The sequence below is a fragment of the Emys orbicularis genome, chromosome 9 (genome assembly GCF_028017835.1).
Source record: "Emys orbicularis isolate rEmyOrb1 chromosome 9, rEmyOrb1.hap1, whole genome shotgun sequence".
Classification (NCBI taxonomy): domain Eukaryota; kingdom Metazoa; phylum Chordata; order Testudines; family Emydidae; genus Emys; species Emys orbicularis.
In genome coordinates this window covers 72,886,991-72,908,508 of record NC_088691.1, presented here as the reverse complement: position 1 = coordinate 72,908,508, position 21,518 = coordinate 72,886,991, and the positions used below count along the sequence as shown (strand labels likewise).

At 45.1% G+C, this 21,518-nt stretch overlaps 1 protein-coding gene across 1 annotated transcript in view; it reads left to right on the top strand.

The window, feature by feature from the left end:
- DNER (delta/notch like EGF repeat containing) overlaps positions 1-12,625 on the top strand; it is a 277,948-nt gene extending 265,323 nt beyond the window's left edge. Inside the window, exon 13 of the mRNA XM_065411069.1 lies at positions 12,514-12,625. Coding sequence (XP_065267141.1) covers positions 12,514-12,625 — 112 coding nt within the window. The remainder of the gene's footprint in view (positions 1-12,513) is intronic.
- Positions 12,626-21,518: the final 8,893 nt, after the last annotated feature.

Genomic DNA, 21,518 nt, shown 5'->3' with positions numbered 1-21,518 from the left:
GCCTCCCCTGAGATAGTGCTTGGGGTGTGCTATAGACCGCCAGGATCTAGCCTGGATGCAGACAGAGAACTATTTAATGTTTTTAAGGAAGTAAAAACTAATAAGAGCTGTGTAATCATGGGGGACTTTAACTTCCCAGATATAGATCGGGGAACAAATGCTAGTAACAATAATAGGGCTCAGATGTTCCTAGACGTGCTAGCAGATGAATTCCTTCATCAAGTAGTAACTGAACCGACGAGGGGGGATGCCATTTTAGATTTGGTGCTGGTGAGTAGTGAGGACCTCGTTGAGGAAATGGTTGTAGGGGACAACCTTGGCTCGAGTGACCATGAGCTAATTCAGTTTAAACTAAATGGAAGGATTAACAGAAATAAAACTGTGACTAAGGTTTACAATTTCAAAAAGGCCAATTTTAATAAATTAAGGCAACTACTTAGGGAAGTGGATTGGGCTAACATACTTAGGGATCTAAAGGCAGATGACGCCTGGGATTATTTCAAGCTGAAGTTGCACGAGCTGTCCGAGTCCTGTATCCCGAGAAAGGGAAAACAGTTAGTAGGCAGGAGACCTAGCTGGATGAGCGGGCGTCTCAAAGGGGCGATTAAGAAAAAACAGAAAGCGTACAAAGAATGGAAGAGGGGAGAGATCAGCAAGGAAACCTACCTTATTGAGGTCAGAGCATGTAGGGATGCGGTGAGAAAGGCCAAAAGCCGTGTAGAGTTGGACCTCGCGAGGGGAATTAAATCCAATAGTAAGAGGTTTTATAGCCATATAAATAGGAAGAAAACAAAGAAAGAGGAAGTGGGATTGCTGAAGAATGTAGATGGAGTGGAGATTAAGGATAATCTAGGCATGGCACAATATCTAAATGAATATTTTGCATCGGTCTTTAATAAGGCTAATGAAGGGCTTAGGAATAGAGGGAGCAGGACAGAGAGGAATAAAGGAGGGGCCATTGACATTACAGTATCAGAGGTGGAAGCCAAACTTGACCAGCTAAATGGGACTAAATCGGGCGGACCGGATGATCTTCATCCTAGAATATTGAAGGAACTGGCGCGAGAAATTGCAAGCCCCTTAGCGATAATTTTTAATGAATCTGTAAACTCGGGGGTGGTACCGTTGGACTGGAAAATAGCTAATGTGGTTCCTATTTTCAAGAAGGGGAAAAAAAGTGACCCGGGTAACTACAGGCCTGTTAGTTTAACTTCTGTAGTATGCATGGTCTTGGAAAAATTTTTGAAGGAGAAAGTAGTTAAGGACCTTGAGGTGAATGGCAATTGGGACAAATTACAACATGGGTTTACGAAAGGCAGATCGTGCCAAACCAACCTGATCTCCTTCTTTGAGAAAGTAACAGACCTTCTAGATAAAGGAAATGCGGTGGATCTAATATACCTCGATTTTAGTAAAGCGTTTGATACTGTGCCGCATGAGGAATTATTGGTTAAATTAGAAAAGATGGGGATCGATATGAAAATCCAGAGGTGGATAAAGAACTGGTTAAAGGGGAGACTGCAGCGGGTAGTACTGAAAGGTGAACTGTCAGGTTGGAGGGAGGTCACCAGTGGGGTTCCTCAAGGTTCGGTTTTGGGTCCGATTTTATTTAATCTATTCATTACTGACCTCGGAACCGAATGTAGGAGTGGGCTGATAAAGTTTGCGGATGACACAAAGTTGGGAGGTATTGCCAATTCGCAGAAGGATCGGGATATTCTGCAGGGAGACTTGGATGACCTTGTAAATTGGAGTAATAATAATAGGATGAGATTTAATAGTGAGAAGTGTAAGGTGATGCATTTAGGGATGACTAACAAGAATTTTAGTTATAAGCTGGGGACGCATCGGTTGGAAGTGACGGAGGAGGAGAAGGACCTCGGAGTCCTGGTTGATCGCAGGATGACTATGAGTCGGCAATGTGACGTGGCTGTGAAAAAAGCTAATGCGATCTTGGGATGCATTAGGCGAGGTATTTCTAGTAGGGACAAGGAGGTGCTGCTTCCGTTATACAAGGCGCTGGTGAGACCTCATTTGGAGTACTGAAAAGATATATTGGAATTGGAAAAGGTTCAGAAAAGGACAACAAAAATGATTAGGGGCATGGAACGGCTTCCATATGAGGAGAGATTAATAACACTGGGACTTTTCAGCTTGGAAAAGAGACAGCTAAGGGAGTTATGATTCAGGTCTATAAAATCATGACTGATGTAGAGAAAGTAGATAAGGAAGTGTTGTTTACTACTTCTCATAACACAAGAACTAGGGGTCACCAAATGAAATTAATAGGCCTCAGGTTTAAAACAAATAAAAGGAAGTATTTCTTCACACAATGCACAGTCAACCTGTGGAACTCCTTGCCAGAGGACGTTGTGAAGGCCAAGACCATAACAGGGTTCAAAAAAGAACTAGATAAATTCATGGAGGATAGGTCCATCAATGGCTATTAGCCAGGATGGGCAGGAATGGTATCCCTAGCCTCTGTTTGCCAGAAGCTGGGAATGAACGACAGGGGATGGATCACTTGATGATTACCTGTTCTGTTCATTCCCTCTGGGCACCTGGCACTGGCCACTGTCGGAAGACAGGATACTGGGCTAGATGGACCTTTGGTCTGACCCAGTACGGCTGTTCTTATGTACTCTGGCTCTGCCCCTTTCCTGTCCCTGGTTAGAGAATGGAAAGAGTATTTACTCTCATCCACCTTCCCCAGATAACTGGAACCATTAGTATGCCAGGCAAAAGGATGATTTAGCAATGGTGTGGTTAGTGGCCATATTTTTTGCGTTATTCGTTCTCTGTGCAACAGTGTTTTCCCAGATATAAGGAGAAGCGGCCACTGGTGACATTTAAAGAGAATTCTGAGGCCTTGTACACAGCAGGGATATGCGACCCAAATAAAAATTGTCCCAGCTGTTGGTGTTGTTCTTAGCAGCTGAATGTTCCAGAACAGTGTTTGGAGTGTCCCAAGTATTGCTCATCCCCTTTCTTGGGGCTTTCTTCCCTACCCTGGCTAGCATCTCCTGCACTGGAAGTCTAGGGACCCAAGGTTGTAGGGCCTCCTCTTCCTTTGATGTTCTCTTGGGTGGGGAGGGGGTTGCGCAGTGGCTGTAATCTTTCTTCTACTCCTTTATCTTCAAGGGGTACTGCATGTTCACTCCCCCCCCCACCGTCTTTGGGGGTAGAGAGGAAGGAGCCTGGTGAGGTAACTGCTCCTCCAGCTCCAGGGGTGGGCAGAGGGCACTTTGTGGTTCAATGCCCCAATCTAAAGCCTTTTTTATAAGCTCATTCACCTTGACTCAAACTATTTTCACTGCAAGTTGTTGATTGATGTGATGGAAACGGTGAAACAGTGCTGCTGTCAGACTTTTCAAATCTTGGGACCTGGACTCTTTGTTGGAGGTCTTTCCTTTACCTATGTGGCTCTGAATTAATCTCTGCATAGTGCCAAGGAAGACCTTTTAGTAAAACCAGTGAGAGTCAAGGTGAATGAGCTCATAAAAAAGCCTTTAGATTGGGGCTGCATTCATACCGGTTTTTGAAGCTCGCATTCAGTAGTTAAGAAAAAGAGAGAATGCCAGAACCTGTAAATAAAAAGGATTTTTATTTGCACCTTTGTGAAATATATTCTAGTTAATGTCAATGAAAAGGAATGTTTGAATTGCAAATAATATTTGTGTGCTGCCAAAAAATGAAAATGAGAAATAAATCATTTGATGCTATATAAAAATCTACTATACAGCTGACAAGCTGGTACTTTTCTAAGATTTAGTGTACAGACTTCAGTCTTTATTTCTGTTTCAGAAGGATAGAAAGCAGTATAAATTGGTGCACTCAGCACAGGGGAGGAATCACAATTTCACAATTGTCTTTTACACAGACATGTATATAGAGACCACCAAGGCCTAAATTTTCAAAAGTGACTTATTTTAGGTGTTCAAATTGAGACACATTAAAGGGGCCTGTTTTCAAAGAACAGGTTCTCAGTACTTTCTGAAAATCAGGCCCCCTTTAAGGTGTCACGGTTTGGATGCATAATCACTACTCACTTTGGAAAATGTAGGCCTTGATATTCTTTATGTACACGTGTGGGTGGATGTCAAATGAAGGGTGTATTTTTACAGTGTGTAATTTTTTTTTTTTTTTTTTTTTTTTAGAATCAATAGCAGGTATGTGTACAGGGAATAGTAGACTCCTATCACATAAAATAGTCAATAGAAATTTTTATACTCAAGATTGTCTTTTCATTTTTTCCATCTGTTGTGTCAGGGTCTTTCCAGTTTCATCTGGTTTTGTCCCAGCCCTTACACCTGTCTCTTAGGTTGTGACTGATTGGTAAAGATCAAGTGCAAGAGGGATAGATCACATTTAACGATCCCCTTTGGTAGCGGATGCACAATTCTAAGTGCAAATATCCAAATCAGCATATCAGATCTAGTCCTATGCTGCACAGGTGTGCTAAGCGGGGAAAGGGATTTAGAATGCATCTCTTGACCATTCAGTGCATAGGTGCTGGAACTAGGTGTGCTGGCTTGAAATGGTTTCAGTTATATACAAGGTTTACAGTTTGGTTCAATGGCTCTCAGCATCACCACTATACAAATTGTTCCAGCACCCCTGATTCAGTGTGCAAAAAGCAGGGAACTATTACTATAACATTATAGTTCTTCTTGGAGTGCTTGCTCATATCGATTCCAATTAGGCCTGTGCGCGCTGCATGCACGATCGTCGGAGAATTTTTACCCTAGCAACACCTGGTGGGTCGGCTGTGGAGCCCCCTGGAGTGGCGCCCTTATGGCGCTGGATGTATACCCCAGCCGACCCAGCGCCCCCTCAGTTCCTTCTTACCGCCCGTGACAGTCATTGGAACTGTGGAGCTCGGCTTTGCCGCTTTCCACTCTCCCTAGCGTTTTTCCTCTTAACAGTGTAAATAGTTTATAGTTAGTGTAGTTATATAGTTTTTCATATAGTTATAGTGTAAATAGTTCTAGCGGGTTGGTAGGGATCTTCCCTCCTTCCTACCGGTAGCTTGGGCTCATGCCCAAGGCTCCGGGCTTTAAACCCTGCGCGTCCTGCTCCAAGCCCATGCCAACGGGAGACCCCCACGACTCTTGCCTAAAGTGTCTGGGGGAAATCTCATCAGACCGAGAAGTGCAGTATCTGCAAAGGTTTCTGGCCCCGGACTAAAAAGGAGCGGGACTTTTGTCTGTGACAGCTCCTCATGGAGGCGGTTCTTAGCCCTCAACGTCCAGTGCCACGCCAAGACCCGGCACCGAGTGCTTCGGCGTGCAGCGCCCCAGCGGCACCGGTAGGAACTGCATTGCAGTCGGACTCTGATAGAGACCCGTGTTACCGGCATTCCCCAGCACCACAGCCACCATTGGTCCGGCGCCGCTCCCATTCGCCTGGTCAGAAGTGGCACCGTAGACTGGAAAAGGCTGGCCCACCTCAACAGACGCCAGCCTTCCTGGACCCGCCCTCAGCGCCGCGTCCCATAGAGCGACCAGGAGTGCAAGTGCCAACTTCAACACCGTTGACTCCGGCACCGAGGGTGGAGCGATTGAGTCCAGTGCACCTGGACTCCCTGCCTCGTAGCGTGGTCGAGATCCAGCTTCCTTCTACACCAGATACCTTTGCGGCCGCGAGGGATCTGATTGCCATGACTGTCTCGGCATCGCCTCAACAGCCCAAGTCTTCGGCACTGATCCGAGTGATACCTTCAAGGGGCAAACCAGCCCTTATCCATCCGTCGGCACCGTCAACCGAGCCGCGGCACCGCTACCGTTCTCAGCATAGCTCGCAGTCCCGGCACCGCTCTCCTCCACGGCGCAGGTCATACTTGTGGCGCCGTTCCGAACACCAGTCTCTGTCAAGGAGCAGGTCCAGGTCCAGACGCTGTTCCCGTCGGTGGTCGTCATCACCGACAAGGTCCAGATCCCGACACTGGTCTAGACTTCGGCACCGGTCTCGGTCCTGGCACTACTCCCTGGCATTACGGCGCCGCTCTCCACCCTCGCGGCACCGATCCTTGTCGTGTTGTCATGAACCAGCGCATTCCCTCTTAGCACCACCGTGGCCCTCCCATTCTGCCTCTCGTTCGACGGGATCGGATGCAGGGTCCCGTATCTCGGACCGCTGTCGTTCGGACCATGGCTACCTGGACCCTGGGGCTGGCCACTGGAAGATGCAGGGACAAGGTCCTGTTCAGGGATCTACTCAATGGCCCTTTTGGACTCCTTGGGCGTACCACCAGGCCCAAGGTGCTCCTTCAGGGGCATCTCGCTCAGCCCCTTCCGAGCCGCGAGTGCCAGAGGCCACAGTCAGCCGCCCTGTTCCCGGTGGTATGGAGGACACAGGGATGTCCCTCCCGCCCCCGGAACCCCTCCCAACGCCCCTGTCTGGCCCGGGCACAGAGGCAGCTGGCCCCGATCCATGAGTCACAACTGAGCAAGAGGCCCTACACGATCCTCTTTCTCCTGTGGCCTCTTCCTCTTCATCGCCGGATGAGGCAGTAGCAGGAACAGTCACTTCGGGTCCACCTCCAATAGACCTCTGTGCCCACCAGGACCTCTTACGTAGGGTGGCATGTAACATGAACCTCCCAGCGGAGGAGGTTATAGAGGTGGAGGACCCAGTGGTTGACATCTTGTCAACAGAGGCTCCATCCAGGGTAGCCCTACCGATCATTCGAACAATCGAAAACATGGTCAGAACAATCTGGCAGATGTCCGCGTCCATTCCGCCGATGGCTAAAGGGGTGGAGCGAAAGTACTATGTCCCCTCTAAGGGGTATGACTATTCGTTCAACCACCCACAGCCCTGTTCACTGGTAGTGGCCTCAGTGAACGAAAGGAGTGTCATGGACAACAGGCTCCTGCACCCAAATCAAAGGAGGCCAAATGCCTTGATCTATTTGGACGCAAAGTCTACTCTGCGGGAGGACTCCAGCTCAGGATCGCAAACCAGCAGGCGCTCCTGAGCCGTTACAACTATAATTCGCGGAACTCCATGCAGAAGTTCAAGGAGCTGGTTCGCCGCCCTCGACATGAAGGATGCGTACTTCCACATCGCAATTCTTCCGGAACACAGACGTTTTCTTTGCTTTGTGGTCAACCGAGAACACTATTCTAAGTATTCCCGTATCTCAACGATTGGCTTATCCGAGGTCATACCAGGGAACAGGTGCAATCACAGGTTCAAGTGACCATGGCCATGTTTCGTCGATTAGGCCTCCTCCTCAATGTGGAGAAGTCATCTCTGGAACCAACCCAGAGAATAGAGTTCATTGGGGCAGTCTTGGACTCCAGACTCGCCCGAGCTCTCCTACCAGACACCCGCTTCCAGTCACTGGTGTCCCTTATCTGCAGCCTCCAAAGTTTTCCAACTTCAACGGTGAGAACATGCTTGAGCCTTCTAGGACATACGTACGTAACCAGGTATACCAGACTACGGCACCACCCACTTCAGGCCTGGCTGACAACAGTCTATCGCCGAGGTGGAAACAGCCTAAACACGGTGGTAACCATCCCGGAAACAATCCTGACCTCTCTCCACTGGTGGTTAGACCCCAGGACAGTATGCGAAGGGGTTCCGTTCCACTCTCCTCAACCCTCTTTTGTCTCTGGTCACGGATGCTTTATCCGTAGGATGGGGTGCCCATCTCGGGGACCTCCGGACACAAGGTCTGTGGACCACAGACGAACTATCGCTGCACATCAATGTACGGGAATTGATGGCGGTGCGCCTGGCATGCCAAGTATTCCGGCAGCAACTACATGGCCGTTGCGTGGCGGTACTCACAGACAACACCACGGCCATGTTCTACATCAACAAGCCATTCGCCTGTGGGAGTTTTGCACAGCCCACTCTATCCATCCGGTGGTGTCCTTTCTCCCAGGGGTACAAAACACACTAGCAGATCACCTCAGCAGGTCCTTCCAGTCCCACGAGTGGTCAATTCGCTCAGATGTCATCCACTCCATTTTCCTGAGGTGGGGGTTTCTCCAGATAGACCAGTTTGCCTCACGCAGCAATCGGAAGTGCCAGATGTTTTGCTCTCTCCAGGGTCGCGCCCTGGGTTCCCTCTCGGATGCTTTCCTGCTCCTGTGGAAGGGCCAGCTGTTCTACACCTTCCCTCCATTCCCGCTGATCCACAAGGTCCTGCTCAAGGTGTGCAGGGACAGCGCGCATCTGATTCTGATAGCCCCGGCGTGGCCCAGACAACAGTGGTACACCACGCTACTGGAAATATCGGTATACACTCCGATTCCACTCCCGCTTTGGCTGGATCTGATCTCACAAGACCACGGCCGCCTTTGTCACCCCAACCTGCAATCCCTCCACCTTATGGCATGGATGCTGCATGGCTAACTCGTTCAGAGCTCCTTTGCTCCGATTCAGTGCAGCAGGTACTACTAGGTAGCAGAAAGCCCTCCACTCGAGCCACGTACTTGGCCAAATGGAAGCGCTTCTCTTGCTGGTGTGCCGAACAAGGCATGTCTTGCATGCGCCTGTGCCTCTCATCTTGGACTATCTGTTCTCCTTAAAACAGCAAGGTCTAGCAATATTATCCATGAGGGTACACCTGGCAGCCATTTTGGCTTTCCACCCAGGAACACATGGGCACTCGGTCTTCTCCACCCTATGATTGGTAGGTTTCTCAAGGGGCTGAACCGTCTCTACCCGCAGGTGCGGGACCGGTCCCCATGTGGGACCTTAACCTGGTCCTCTCCAAACTTATGGGGGCTCCATTTGAGCCATTGGCCACTTGCTCCCTTCTGTACCTCTCCTGGAAGACAGCCTTCCTTGTGGCTATCACTTCGGCGAGGTGCATATCCGAGATCAGAGCCTTCACTTCGGAACCACCGTACACGGTCTTCCATAAGGACAAGGTGCAGCTACGTCCTCATCCTGCCTTCCTTCTGAAGGTGGTATCAACTTTCCATGTCAACCAGGACATTTTCCTCCCGGTCTTGTATCCGAAGCCGCATGCTACTCGACGGGAGCAACAGCTGCACTCCCTAGACATTCATAGAGCCCTCACCTTCTATATTGAGCGTACGAAGCCGTTCAGAAAGACGACCCAGCTCTTCATTGCCGTGGCTGACCGGATGAAAGGCCTCCCGGTCTCTTCACAGTGCATCTCTTCTTGGATCAGGTCCTGTATTCGTGCTTGCTACGACCTAGCCGGCGTCCCGGCCAAGCCCCTCACCACCCATTCTACAAGGGCTCAAGCCTCGTCGGCTGCTTTCCTGGCTAAGGTCCCGATACAGGAGATCTGTAGAGCTGCCACTTGGTCCTCGACACATACTTTTGCTTCTCACTATGTGATAGTCCATCAGTCCAGAGACGATGCTGCATTTGGTTCAACGGTGCTGCACTCAGCAATATCTCACTTTGCCCCACCGCCTAGGTAAGGCTGGGGAGTCACCTAATTGGAATCGATATGAGCAAGCACTCGAAGAAGAAAAGACGGTTACTCACCTTTGTAACTGTTCTTCAAGATGTGTTGCTCATATCCATCCAAACCCGCCCTCCTTCCCCTCTGTCAGAGTAGCCAGCAAGAAGGAACTGAGGAGGTGCTCGGTCAGCTGGGGTATATATCCAGTGCTATAAGGGGCTCCACAGCCGACCCACCGGGTGTTGCTAGGGTAAAAATTCTCCGACGATCATGCACACGGCGCGCACACACCTAATTGGAATGGATATGAGCAACACATCTTGAAGAACAACAGTTACAAAGGTAACTGTCTTTTCAAATATTTTAAGTCCAGAAGGAAACGTGATCATCTAGTCTGACATCTTTCATAACACAGGACCCCTGTATATTAATTACAGCTTCAGGTCCAATAGCTGCGTTTAAACTAGAACATCCGGTTTAGAAAAAACATCCAATCTTGATTTTAAAATTCTCAGTGATGGAGAATAAATCAAACTGTTATACCTTTGTCTGCAAGATTGAAGAGCCCTCTGTTATCAAATTTATGTTCTCCACGTAAATACGTATAGACTGTGATCAATCAACTTATAACCTTCTATTTGATAAGGAAAATAGAGTTAATTCCATGTTTTCTAGTCTTTTCATCATTCTTGTGGCCCTTCTCTGAACCCTCTCTAATTTATCAACATCCTTCCTGAAGTGCAGACACCAGAACTGGACACAGTATTCCAGCAGTGGTCACAGCAGTGCCAAATAATACAGAGGTAAAATAACCTCTCTACTCCTTCTCAGCATTCCTGTTTATATGTACAAGGATAACATTAGCCCTTTCGGCCACAGAGTCACACTGGGAGCTCACATTCAGCTGATTAGCCATCACTACCTTCAAGTCTTTTCCAGAGTCACTGCTTCCCAGGATGAAGTCCCGCATCCTGTAAGTATGGCCCACATTATTTGTTCCTAGATGTATAACCTCACATTTGGCCGTATGGAAACAAATGGTGCTTGCTTGCACCCCGTTTACCAAGTGATTCAGATCACTCTGTTTCAGAGACCCGTCTTCTTCATTATTTACCACTCCCCCAATCTTTTTGTCATCTGCAAACTTTGTTGGTGATTTTGTTTTCTTCCAAGTCATTGATAAAAATGTTAAATGGCATAGAACCAAGAGCTGATCCCTGCAGGACTCCACTAGAAGCACACCTGCTCCATGATGATTCCCCATTTATAGTTACATTTTGAGACCTTTGAGTAATATATTAACTAGCTATAGTGTTATAAGCCAAACCTGGTGTCTGAACTGGCTGATCAAAGGCATGTGGTCTATAAGCTAGAAGGCTCATCCAGGCCACAAACAATTAGTATAGGTGCTGTTGTCTTGTCTTAGCGTGTGCTTGTCAACCGTGGCCCACCCTGATCTTCACAGGATAATGGATCTTGTATTGTACAAGGTGTGCAACCGGTAGTATGCTCTCAGCACCTGCAGTGTGCTTCTACCAAAAAAGGGCAGGATGTCACCATAAATCCCCAGAGAGTTTTCATCTTCTTTCATGCCTATTAAAAGATCTGCATCTTTAACTCCCCCTGAAAATGAAAGAGAAGGGGATGGTTCAGAAATTCATCTTTAGCGTATAGATTAGTAACGTGCCATAAGAGTGCTTCATCCCATAGATCTTGGAATATCAACTAAAGCACAGATTTATCCCCAATGAAGTCAATCGCCCAAATACATTTAACTTTGTGTACAATATGGAAGAAAGCTGTCAGTCATAAAGTCAAAACAAGTTTTTCACTCTAGGCTTGTTGAGAGTTGGAGTATTTTCCTTGCATGAGATTTTCATCATTCAAATTATAGGATTTCCACCCATCTTGGTTGGTGCAATTCACCAAAAACAGCCATGGAGTAAAGCAGGAGAAAGGGGAAATTGTATACAATTTTTTTAAACAATATGGGATTGATTTTTGTTTTAGCCTAAATAATTTCTTCAAAACGTCACAATTTCTAAGTCACAATTTCCAGCGTGAATAGCTTACATTAGTGGAGACAGACCCGAGGAAGAACTCTGTGAAGCTTGAAAGCTTGCCCCTTCCACGAAGAGAAGTTGGTCCAATAAAAGATAATATCTCACCCACCTTGTTTTTTTCAGTAGTAGAGCTAACACTTCGTATGCATGAAGGGAACTAGATGGGAATCTAAAATTAGAGGAATTCCTTGTATGTTAATTGAGAGGCCTTCTATTTCACTTTCAGAGTCTTATGTGGTGGAGCCCTGTAAGGAAAATAGACTTGAGGTCTTTTCTATCTCTTTATCCCTATGATTCTATTTCTTTATTTAAAGCTCCTACAGTTAGTTGCAACTATTTCTGAAGGCATTTTTTCTACAGTTAGGTCATATCTACAGCATATTTTTTGCCTAACATTTTAATAAGTGTTCGTGCGAGCGATGCCCTAAAAGGCATTAATGTTTTCTCGGCATTCCAAATTTTTATAGAATCTTGGCAGTTTCAACCTGCCGCTAATGGATATATCTAGTCAGCAAAACTGTACCAGTTGAATTATTTGACACTTCGTCTGCCAGTTCACAATTCAACCTGGCTATGCAGTTTTATCTATAGATGGCAAATAGGAAGAAGAAAAACAATGAACAGTGTGTGATAACTGTGTCAAATGACATCAGGGAACCTCAATGTTGTTTGGAAGTGCTACTCTCTTAAAGTGAAATTCTGGGCCCATTGTAGTCAGTGGGTGCTTCTCCACTGATTTCAGCAGAGCTAGGATTTCACCCTTAGTGTCTGACTTTGATTCTGTTGAATTCAGTGGTAAAACCTCCAATGACTTGGGGTGCAGAATCTGTTCCTTACTCCTTTTAGGGGTTGGTTTCTGGGATCCATATAGTTCAAACATTCCTTCTGTGTTTTTACTATTGATTGCAAGAAATATTGCAATATGGTTTAGAATAACAGTGTTCCATTAAAGATTTTTCTGACAGGGAACCATGAATCAGTGGATTATTACAATTAACATGTATGTACTTCTGTTTATCACCAAAGCCTTTTTTTTTCTTCTTCTTTTAGGTTTGGAAAGAAATCCCGACCTGCAATGTATGATGCAACCCCCATTGCTTATGAAGATTACAGCCCTGATGACAAACCTTTGGTCACGCTAATTAAAACAAAAGATTTGTAATCGACTGTATCTTTTTCGGATTATTTTTCAAAAGGATGGGCTACTAAATTAATTTAAATATTTTTAAGAAGAAGAAAGCGTGAGAAATTTAAAATGTTAGATGTTCCAGAATTTTCTGTAGAATATTTAAGAACTAATTTTCTGCAGCTTTTAGTCTGAAAAAATATTTTAAAACTGAGTGTTTGAAATTCATGGATTACATTTTAATGTACCTTCAACTCTATAAATTGTTAGCTTATAATAGTGTGTGCTTTTTCATGGTAGACACTATTAATAAACCCAGATGAAATTCTGTGGTTGTTACAGAACAAAATACAGTAAGCTTAATCAATGAATAGTTCCTTTTTGACATCTCAATGCCAGCTTTCTCAGTAGAGATAGGAAAAAGTGAAAATAATATGATGCATAATATATCCATTAATTTAAAAAAAAGTCTAAAATGTTTGTGTTGTGAAAAAGAAATTAGTAAAATTTATTATTCCTAACCTGAATGAATTAGCTTTTGCCTTATTCTGTGCATGGATAGATAACCTATTTCTGCATTATTTTTCTGGAAGTTGCTGACACATACTTTTGAGTTGATGTTTTTGTCATTTTTGTAATAGTATTCAAGCTAGGCCTTGTAAAAATAATATATAATTAAAGTGCCTGTGGAGGCAAACTAAGGACCTGATCGTGAACTGATTGAAATCAGTGGCAAAACTGCCATTGACTTCAGTGGGTACAGGCTCTGGCCCTAGGATTGGATTGAATCTATATTTTTCTTTAAAAGTCAAGGTTTTTATATCGTGAGTAAACTAAGCCTATAGTTTGAGTTGTTTGTTTCTCAAAGGTTATTAATGTACAGTACTGTTTCATTCAATATTGTGTATTTCTCATAGTGCATCTTATTTATACACAGTATGGTTTTTCTGTGGCTGCATTTGATTGCTTATGTGCTTCTTCAAATTCTTGCATATTTCAGAGAATATTAAATAAATGTTATCAAGTCAAGGTTGCATCTGATCTGGTCATTTTCCTACATTTCAGGTTACACAAAATCTCTAAATTTGGAAGGACCTGAGTCAGGTTCATTCTCTCTCTTTCTCTGCTCTCAATCAGGGACTTGAACTTGGATATCCCACATCCTGGGCCAGTGCATGCATACACATAATCAAATTTTGAAACTTCAAAAGTTACTGTGAAATGGAATTGTCACTTCTAGAAATTACAATTTAACCTTTCAAAAGCAGAATGAATACAATGCTTGTAACCTAGGCCCCAGTCCTCCAATTCATTCCACACGGGTAGTCACAGAAACATGCAGTTATAGGACTCAGCATGATTTTCATTCTGCGCTTAAGGGAAGCCCATTATTGGCATGGCAAGGTGTCCACATCAGGATTGAGAGGAATTGGCATAACTGCCTGGAGAAACATGCTGTGCAAAATGTCGGTTCAATGTCTGCCTTCAGCCAGTGCTGTTAGTTTCTCACTTCTGTGAACAGTGAGAAAAAAATCACAGCCCTCCAAATTATGTTCAGATAAAACAAGAGAAAATCCTGCCCTCTGCTAACTGGTGCTGCATGGGAGCATAGAATGTAGGGGACTCTCTATCCCAACTCCCCCTTGCAAGGAAGGACGACTCTGGGGAATTGTCAGTGCTCTTGCACCAGCCAGTAGGTTCATCCAAGGGGGTATGGCCTGCTGACTAGTAGGCGTGTCCCACAAAGGGACAGCACCACTGGTTGTGTGGGCAACTGCAGCCCAGGGGATTCTTTCACCCACCTCAACTAACACAGAGATCCCCAGAGCTCAGCAACTGAGGCTGGTTCCAGAATTTGCCCTTAAAGACAAATAAAATATAATGAATCGAGAAGGCAGATGTAACTGCCCCTTGTTAATATCTTTACTAGTGGTTGGAGCACATCTGGTATGTTACTCTTAATTGTGAATTCCTTGCTATTACTGTTTCCAGTTGCAACCATTGGAAGAGATCCAATCTATTTTCTGCATCTTACACTAATGTACAGGCAGAACGTGGTGAATCAAGCTGTAAATGTTATTAAAATGCAAGGGGTTTTGTGATTTAAATGTACAGATTACATTTGAGTCCAAAAATTAAAAATGGCAAAGAGTAAATACAGCAGAAGCAAGTCACATTTTTAGAGTATGTGAGAGAGAGAAGGGAAGCAAGGAAAACAAAATAGGATGTTATGGGTGTCAGTTCTCTCTGCTAAAATGAAACACCGTAACTTGTTTTCTAAATGAACTAAGTAAGTAGTCATTGTCAGGAGCAACTGGACTGTAAATCTACATGTTAATAAGACCAAAACTATTTGAGTTATATAAATGCCAAACACATCTTAAAAATCCAAACTCCTCTGTAATAAAATAGATTTTACTGAATTTTGGCCAAGCCAATAACTTCCAGAAAGAGACCTAATGACCCTAATCTAAAACCAACTTCTGAGTTTGGAAGTGAAATTGTGCATGCACAATCATATATTGCAAATAACAGTTTGCACATAAGAACTGGGCAGATGTTTGGCTACCTTTTTTGCATACATACAGAGTCTGCAATTCCTTGTTCGTCTCCTCCCTGCATGGTTTGGAGGTCCTCCTCGATGGGGAGTTCCAAGTGGAGCTTGGAAGACACTGTCAGGAGCAATGCTCTCCAAAGGCTAGTGGAGAGGCAGTTTTTGTGTTCCATTCCCCTAAAATTATCCAGTTAACCATCAAACCCTTTTAGAGGTATTTGATTTTTAGATGATTTACTAAACAAATATAAAGGAAATAATAGTTCTTAGCCAATATTTTATTATTGCAGGGATTAAGATACTATCTGAGAATCTATATGAGTATGGAAACAAGGAACTTTGTATTAGTTGAGGGAGCATGCTACTTAATCACCTGTATTTTACAAGGGAGATGTTGCAATGAGCAATAGCTTCTATGCATACAAATCACTCCTTGGTAATGATTCTAAACCATTCCGTATCTCTCTGGAGTGACTGATCTGAAAGATAAGTAATTTGCGAGGCGCTATCTGTCTGTGAACATGGAGCCTCTAGTTTCTGTAAATCATCCTGTGCTGCTCATGAAATGCTTTGGAAATTGCTTCTTTCCACTTATTTTATTAAACTCCAACAGCGTATTATAGTTGTGCTGTACACATCTCTGCATTTCAGAAACATTTGTGAGGGGCTGCACAGCCTTCCAAACTGACCAGAGACCTGGCGAGCAGAAACCCTTCCAGAGTTCTCATCCAAGCTCTGGTGCTGATTTGGGCCAGTGACTTAACCACTCTGTATGCCTGATCATGCTCTTCTGAGGAAAAACATGAGGCTGGGGAGGTGCACTGGTAATATCCACAAAGCAAGAGCGGGTTAATGCTACTCTGGAGAAGTGTTAACTTTTACACGGGTTGCAAATCCACCATGTGCAGAGGGGAACATACTGTGTGTGCTGCTCCAGGCCTTCTCAACATGCAGATCCTTGAGTGTGCTCTGAACCTGCTCCCCTCACTTTGACACACACTCCGAATTCTGCCCACATTTGTTTTCCACTCTGCATAAATAAAGGGAGATATACCTGGGCTTGTTCTTCCCCAACTGTATAATTCTTACCCACTTCATTGGGTGCTGTGACATTTGTATTCAGTACATGGCTTAATCCATGGCTTACACATGCAGTACATGGCTTAATACATACACACTGACAAAGGCTCAAGTCCAGTTTTAGACTATGTTTACACTACAGCCTTTATTGGCATAACCTGTGTCACTCGGTTGCGAACTACCCGCCCCCCCCCCCAAGGGACATAAGTTACACCGACATAAGCGCTTGTGTGCACAGCACTATGTCAGTGGGAGAACTTCTCTCACCAACATAGCTTCTGCCGCTTGCGGAGCTGGTTTTATTATGCTGATGGGGGTGCTTTCCCATCCGGCATAGGGCATCTTCACCAGACACTCTGCAGTGCCACAGCTGCATCGGTACAGCTACACCACTGCAGTGATGTATGTATAGACATGACCTTAGTCTTTATACTGCACATCACCAACCACAATACACAGGGAGGAATGCAATATGTAGCCCTATCCCTGTGGGTGGAATAATTGCAGCAGATGTTAACCAGGAATACTCTATTTATATTTTGTTAGTGGTTAACTGGATGTGCCCTAAGTTCCACACCTTAAAGCCCCACCCAGCAGATTTGTTTCCCCCAACTGGCAACTATCATCGGCGAGAAACTACAGACAGGCTTAACTATGAAACTGATTGATTTATTTAACGAAGACTTAAAAAGTAACTAATAGGACCCCCAAATAAAACCATAAACAAAGGGTATTCAGGTACAGGTTGGCTTAACAAACTGACATGAAGTCAAGGTCCCAAACACACAGAACAAGGGAATTTGCCACAGGTAAGGTACAGACATACTACACCAGGTTCAGAGGAATGGACCCACGACAATGGACTTCATGGACGAGGTACAGCAGGATCCTCGGACACGGGTAAGACAGGAACAGGAGTTTGGATCTTCTTCTGTGATCTTCTGTAGATCCCTCAAAGTCTTGGCTAGGACATGCACTGTGCTGCCACCAGGAATGATAGCCCCTTCTCTCAGGTGCAGCAGTCTTTTATGTTCTCTTGGTACTAGGCTGAACACGTACCAAGTGACCCTTGCTCTTTTCCCACCTCAGAGGGACAAAGGCGCCAATAGTCTCAAAAAGAAGGGCACCAACATGATGGACAAACAAAATGGTGAAGTGCCTAAACAAAATGGAACTTGTATATTTTCTCCTACGCAGAATGCAAGTGCAAAAATAAGAGGTGCAGGCAAAACAGATGAGCACACTGGCCATATACTATCTGTGATACTTAAACACAGTTCTAAAGGACCCACATTAAAATAAACAGTGGTGGCCCCTGTTCATGCACCAGTTTTGCCTAAGGTAAATAAATGAGATTATCTCCACAGCTGCAGTCTGCCCTGGCACAGATCTGTATTTACTACAGGAAATACTTTGGCCGTTTAAATACTGAGGTTATCTAACTGTATGTACTGAATTATGGTATGAGACATATGGAGCCTTTGCCCTTACCTTGCATGGGCCATGTGAGGGCCAGCTGCAATTGCAACCCTTGCACTTGGCAGATACTGGGACTGCTCCCTCTATGCAGCCCAAGGGGTGGGGAGTAAACAGCCTTTGAAAGGCCAAGCGCACCCCCCCACCCCACCCCAAAATGAGGAAGAATTCTGCCTCCCTGAGGCAAACTATCTCACTGAGCTTCCCCAAGGGGAGGTGAAGCTTGCCATTGTCCCTTACTCTGGGCTGCATGCGGTTTGTACAGTCTAGCCATTACCTGTCCAAGGCAGTTGACAAGCTAAGAGCTACCTCTCTCCCTTGCTTTTATATTAAATGAGGGGTGTTTTTGAAACGTGTTGTAATATTAAAAAGAGTAGAGCATGTACATGTAACTGAGCATGTGCAGTAACATCCTGTGAGCAGCAGGATATAGCACTGCTTTAAGTAGGAAATAGAACACAAATAATGCCTGTTTAAATTTCTATCTGCATTGCTATCAAATAGCAATTTGCCTCAGCCCAGCCACAATTTTGGGGGACATTAACTAAAAGGAAGGATGGCGGGTGCTGTGGAATTGCTTTCAGAACTTACTGGGACTCTAGATAAGTATCTGGGTGAGATAAAAGCCTCTGTAAATGCTGTTCATTTCTCTTAACATTTCCTTATTATCAGACTAACCAACAGGCTCTGAGTGGCCTCAGGATTAAGGACTTTTACTCCAGGGTGATTTGCGAGTGATTGGAATCAGGCCCTGACCACTCCCTGCCAAGATTAGACCTGAAGAAGAGCTCTATGTAACTTGGAAGTTTGTCTCTTTCACCAATCGAAGTTGGGCCAATAAAAGATATTACCTCACCCACCTTGTTTCTCCAAGATTAGTCCAGTCTAATCAGAATCCATGTCTGAGTTAACACATGGAAATTCTACAAGTCTGATTCTTCTGCCATTGACACTGGTGTAAATTGTAGGTAACTTCAGTGACACCCATGGAGCTACTAGGTGTATTTTCCACTGGCTGTTCTGAGTAGGCACCTAACTCCCACTGAAATCAATGGATTTTGAAAATCCCTCTAGGCACCTCTCTGCATCTTTAGGTGCCTAAATGCCTTTAAAAATCTGGTCCTAAGATACAACAGGAAGGAGTCAGCCAAAAGTTGCTCAGTTCAGTAAGATCACTCACAGAGATTACAGCTGCGATATTTTAGTGCGGTCTCATCTTCATTTTTGGAAAAAACCTTGGCCTTTCTCCAGCAGGTCTTTGTTGAGAAATGCCTGAGCAGACATCATAGCTCAGGCGATGTAAATTTTTTTCTTTCAATAACATTGGGAGCTTGATGGAGACTAAATCCAGCACATCTGAACGTTGCTCCATTAGGGCATATTTCAGTGAAATGAAATAGTCACTCCTTGCTTGTGTTATTGTATCAGCCTTAAGTGTGAGGGGAGCTATTTTACCACCTTTTTAGACTGTCCCCTGTGCCATTCAGAGTGCCTTTGCGATTCTGGTCAGTCTTAGACATAGTCCTGTTCATCCTGAGATTTCTTTGTATTATGGAACCAGGGCTGGCTCCAGCTTTTTTGCCTCCCCAAGCAGCGGCGAAGGGAAAAAAAAAAGAAAAGGAAAAGAAAAACCCGATTGAGCGGCCGCCGAAGTACCGCTGAAGAGGAAGCGAAGGACTGAAGGACCCGCCACCGAATTGCCGCCGCAGACCCAGACGTGCCACCCCACCAACAGATGGAATGCCACCCCTTTCTATTGGCCGCCCCAGGCACCTGCTTCCTTCGCTGGTACCTGGAGCCGGCCCTGCATGGAACAGCTTTATTGTTTAAGTCACTGGTTGCAGAAATGCCCCCCCCCATAAAGATGGGCAGACCAAGGCTATCTTCCTTTTAGGATTCTCCAGCACACCAACAGGCCTTCTTCAAGTGTTTGTTATAGTGACGTTTGTTGCCACATTAAATATTTCGCTAATTCTGCCACGTTGCAAAACTCCACAAACTGCTCAGTATTAGTCGCCTAGATGACCCCGAGTGCAATTCACCTCTCAAAGTTGTGCACCACCCTCCTATTGTTGACTTTAGTGAGAGCTTTGCACAGTATTGGGCCCCATATTATCAACGTCTCCTGACGCACAGTTTCTTTACCAGAGTGCTCAGGGCTCAAATGAAAATCATAAGAAGGGGGCGGGTTCAGTCTCTGTGGTCCCTCCCTGTGTGTATAATATTTTAACGAGGAAGTGAGTTCACCTGGTTCAAGGACCGCTAAAAGCTCTCTCCCAGGACCCCACCCCTCTTTTCTGGCACAGTGGGTTTGTGCTGGATCTTCTAGGCATCTCAAACGTAAGGTTTGCCCGGGGTGATTTTACCTAATTTGCACAATGGGGCCAATTAAATCCTTGTCATGCTCTCCACAGAGTAAATAAGCAGGAAGAGAGGAAAGGGCAACATACCTGATAAATAGCAACATGGAAAAATGGACCTGATCCTCCTCCTTACCCCATGCACTTTGTTAGCAAGTTCCAACCTCCATTCCCTGAGCCCTTGAGCTAAATGCCTACGGCGCACAGCTTAGTGCAGGGCATGGGGGACATAAAGCTGCCTCTGAGCCACCTTTATGTCCAATCCCAGCGCCTTATCATGGGGCTGGCTGAGGACCGGCCGTCAGCTGAAGTTAGAGCAACCTAAAGGCTGTGTTTCAGAGGGGTAGCTGTGTTAGTCTGTATCAGCAAAAACAACGAGGAGTCCTTGTGGCATCTTAGAGACTAACAAATTTATTTGGGCATAAGCTTTCGTGGGCTGAAACCCACTTCATCAGATGCATGGAGTGGAAAATACAGTAAGCAGGTATAAATATACAGCACATGAAAAGATGGGAGTTGCCTTACCAAGTGGGGGGTCAGTGCTAATGAGGCCAATTCAATGAGGTGGATGTGGCCCATTCCCAACAGTTGACAAGAAGGGGTGAGTATCAACAGAGGGAAAATTACTTTTTGCAGTGACACAGCCACTCCCAGTCTTTATTCAGGCCTAATTTGATGGCTGTGATTAATTATGCTGGCTTGTAATGACACCCTAGGGCTCATTATGCTTATCAGGTTTACTACAGTGCAGTGTGCTCCAGCTGGGGCCCCCAAATTGTCCCCTCTAATTCCTGATATACTTCGCTTGCCGGTGGGCATGGGGAAGACTCAAAAGGAGTTGGCATAGAGTCAGCTGAACATTCCCCTACTCCTTGGCTGCCCATACAGGGCAGCTCTAAGGCCTTTATGAAGTTTAGAGGGACTTTCATGTGAGCCAGGAGCTGACCTCTTATTCTTACATCCCTTCTCCTTATACTGTTGTTCATTTTCTTAGGGTTTGGAATAGCTACAATCAGGAGCACTGGAGCAGGTAACTTCCTCTGGTGTGGAGCAGATCAACCAACGCAAATAAACAATATCCCATGAACTAGCTCTGTGTGGGCTCATTCTCCTATATCACTTCTGCAGTGCAGAATGGGGGACAGAAATTAGCTCGCTGCAAAAGTCCGCTTTCCAGGCTGCTGGGTACCTGTGGGGATTCCAGTTTTAAACTCCTTTTAATGATTTTATAATAAGACAATTATTGTAAATAATCTTTCTCATTAGGGAAAAATAAAGCACCAAACAGGCTCTGGATGGGAAGATCTTTCGGGAAAGAACATAAATAAATAAACTTGTTGAGCAAACATCTTAATCTGAAGAGCTGAGAAGGGCAGGCAGCAAAGTTAATCATTTAGGAAAATAAGCTGGTCGGCTGTGCTTTGCTTCAATAGCAGGCCAGGAATATTCTAACAAAAAC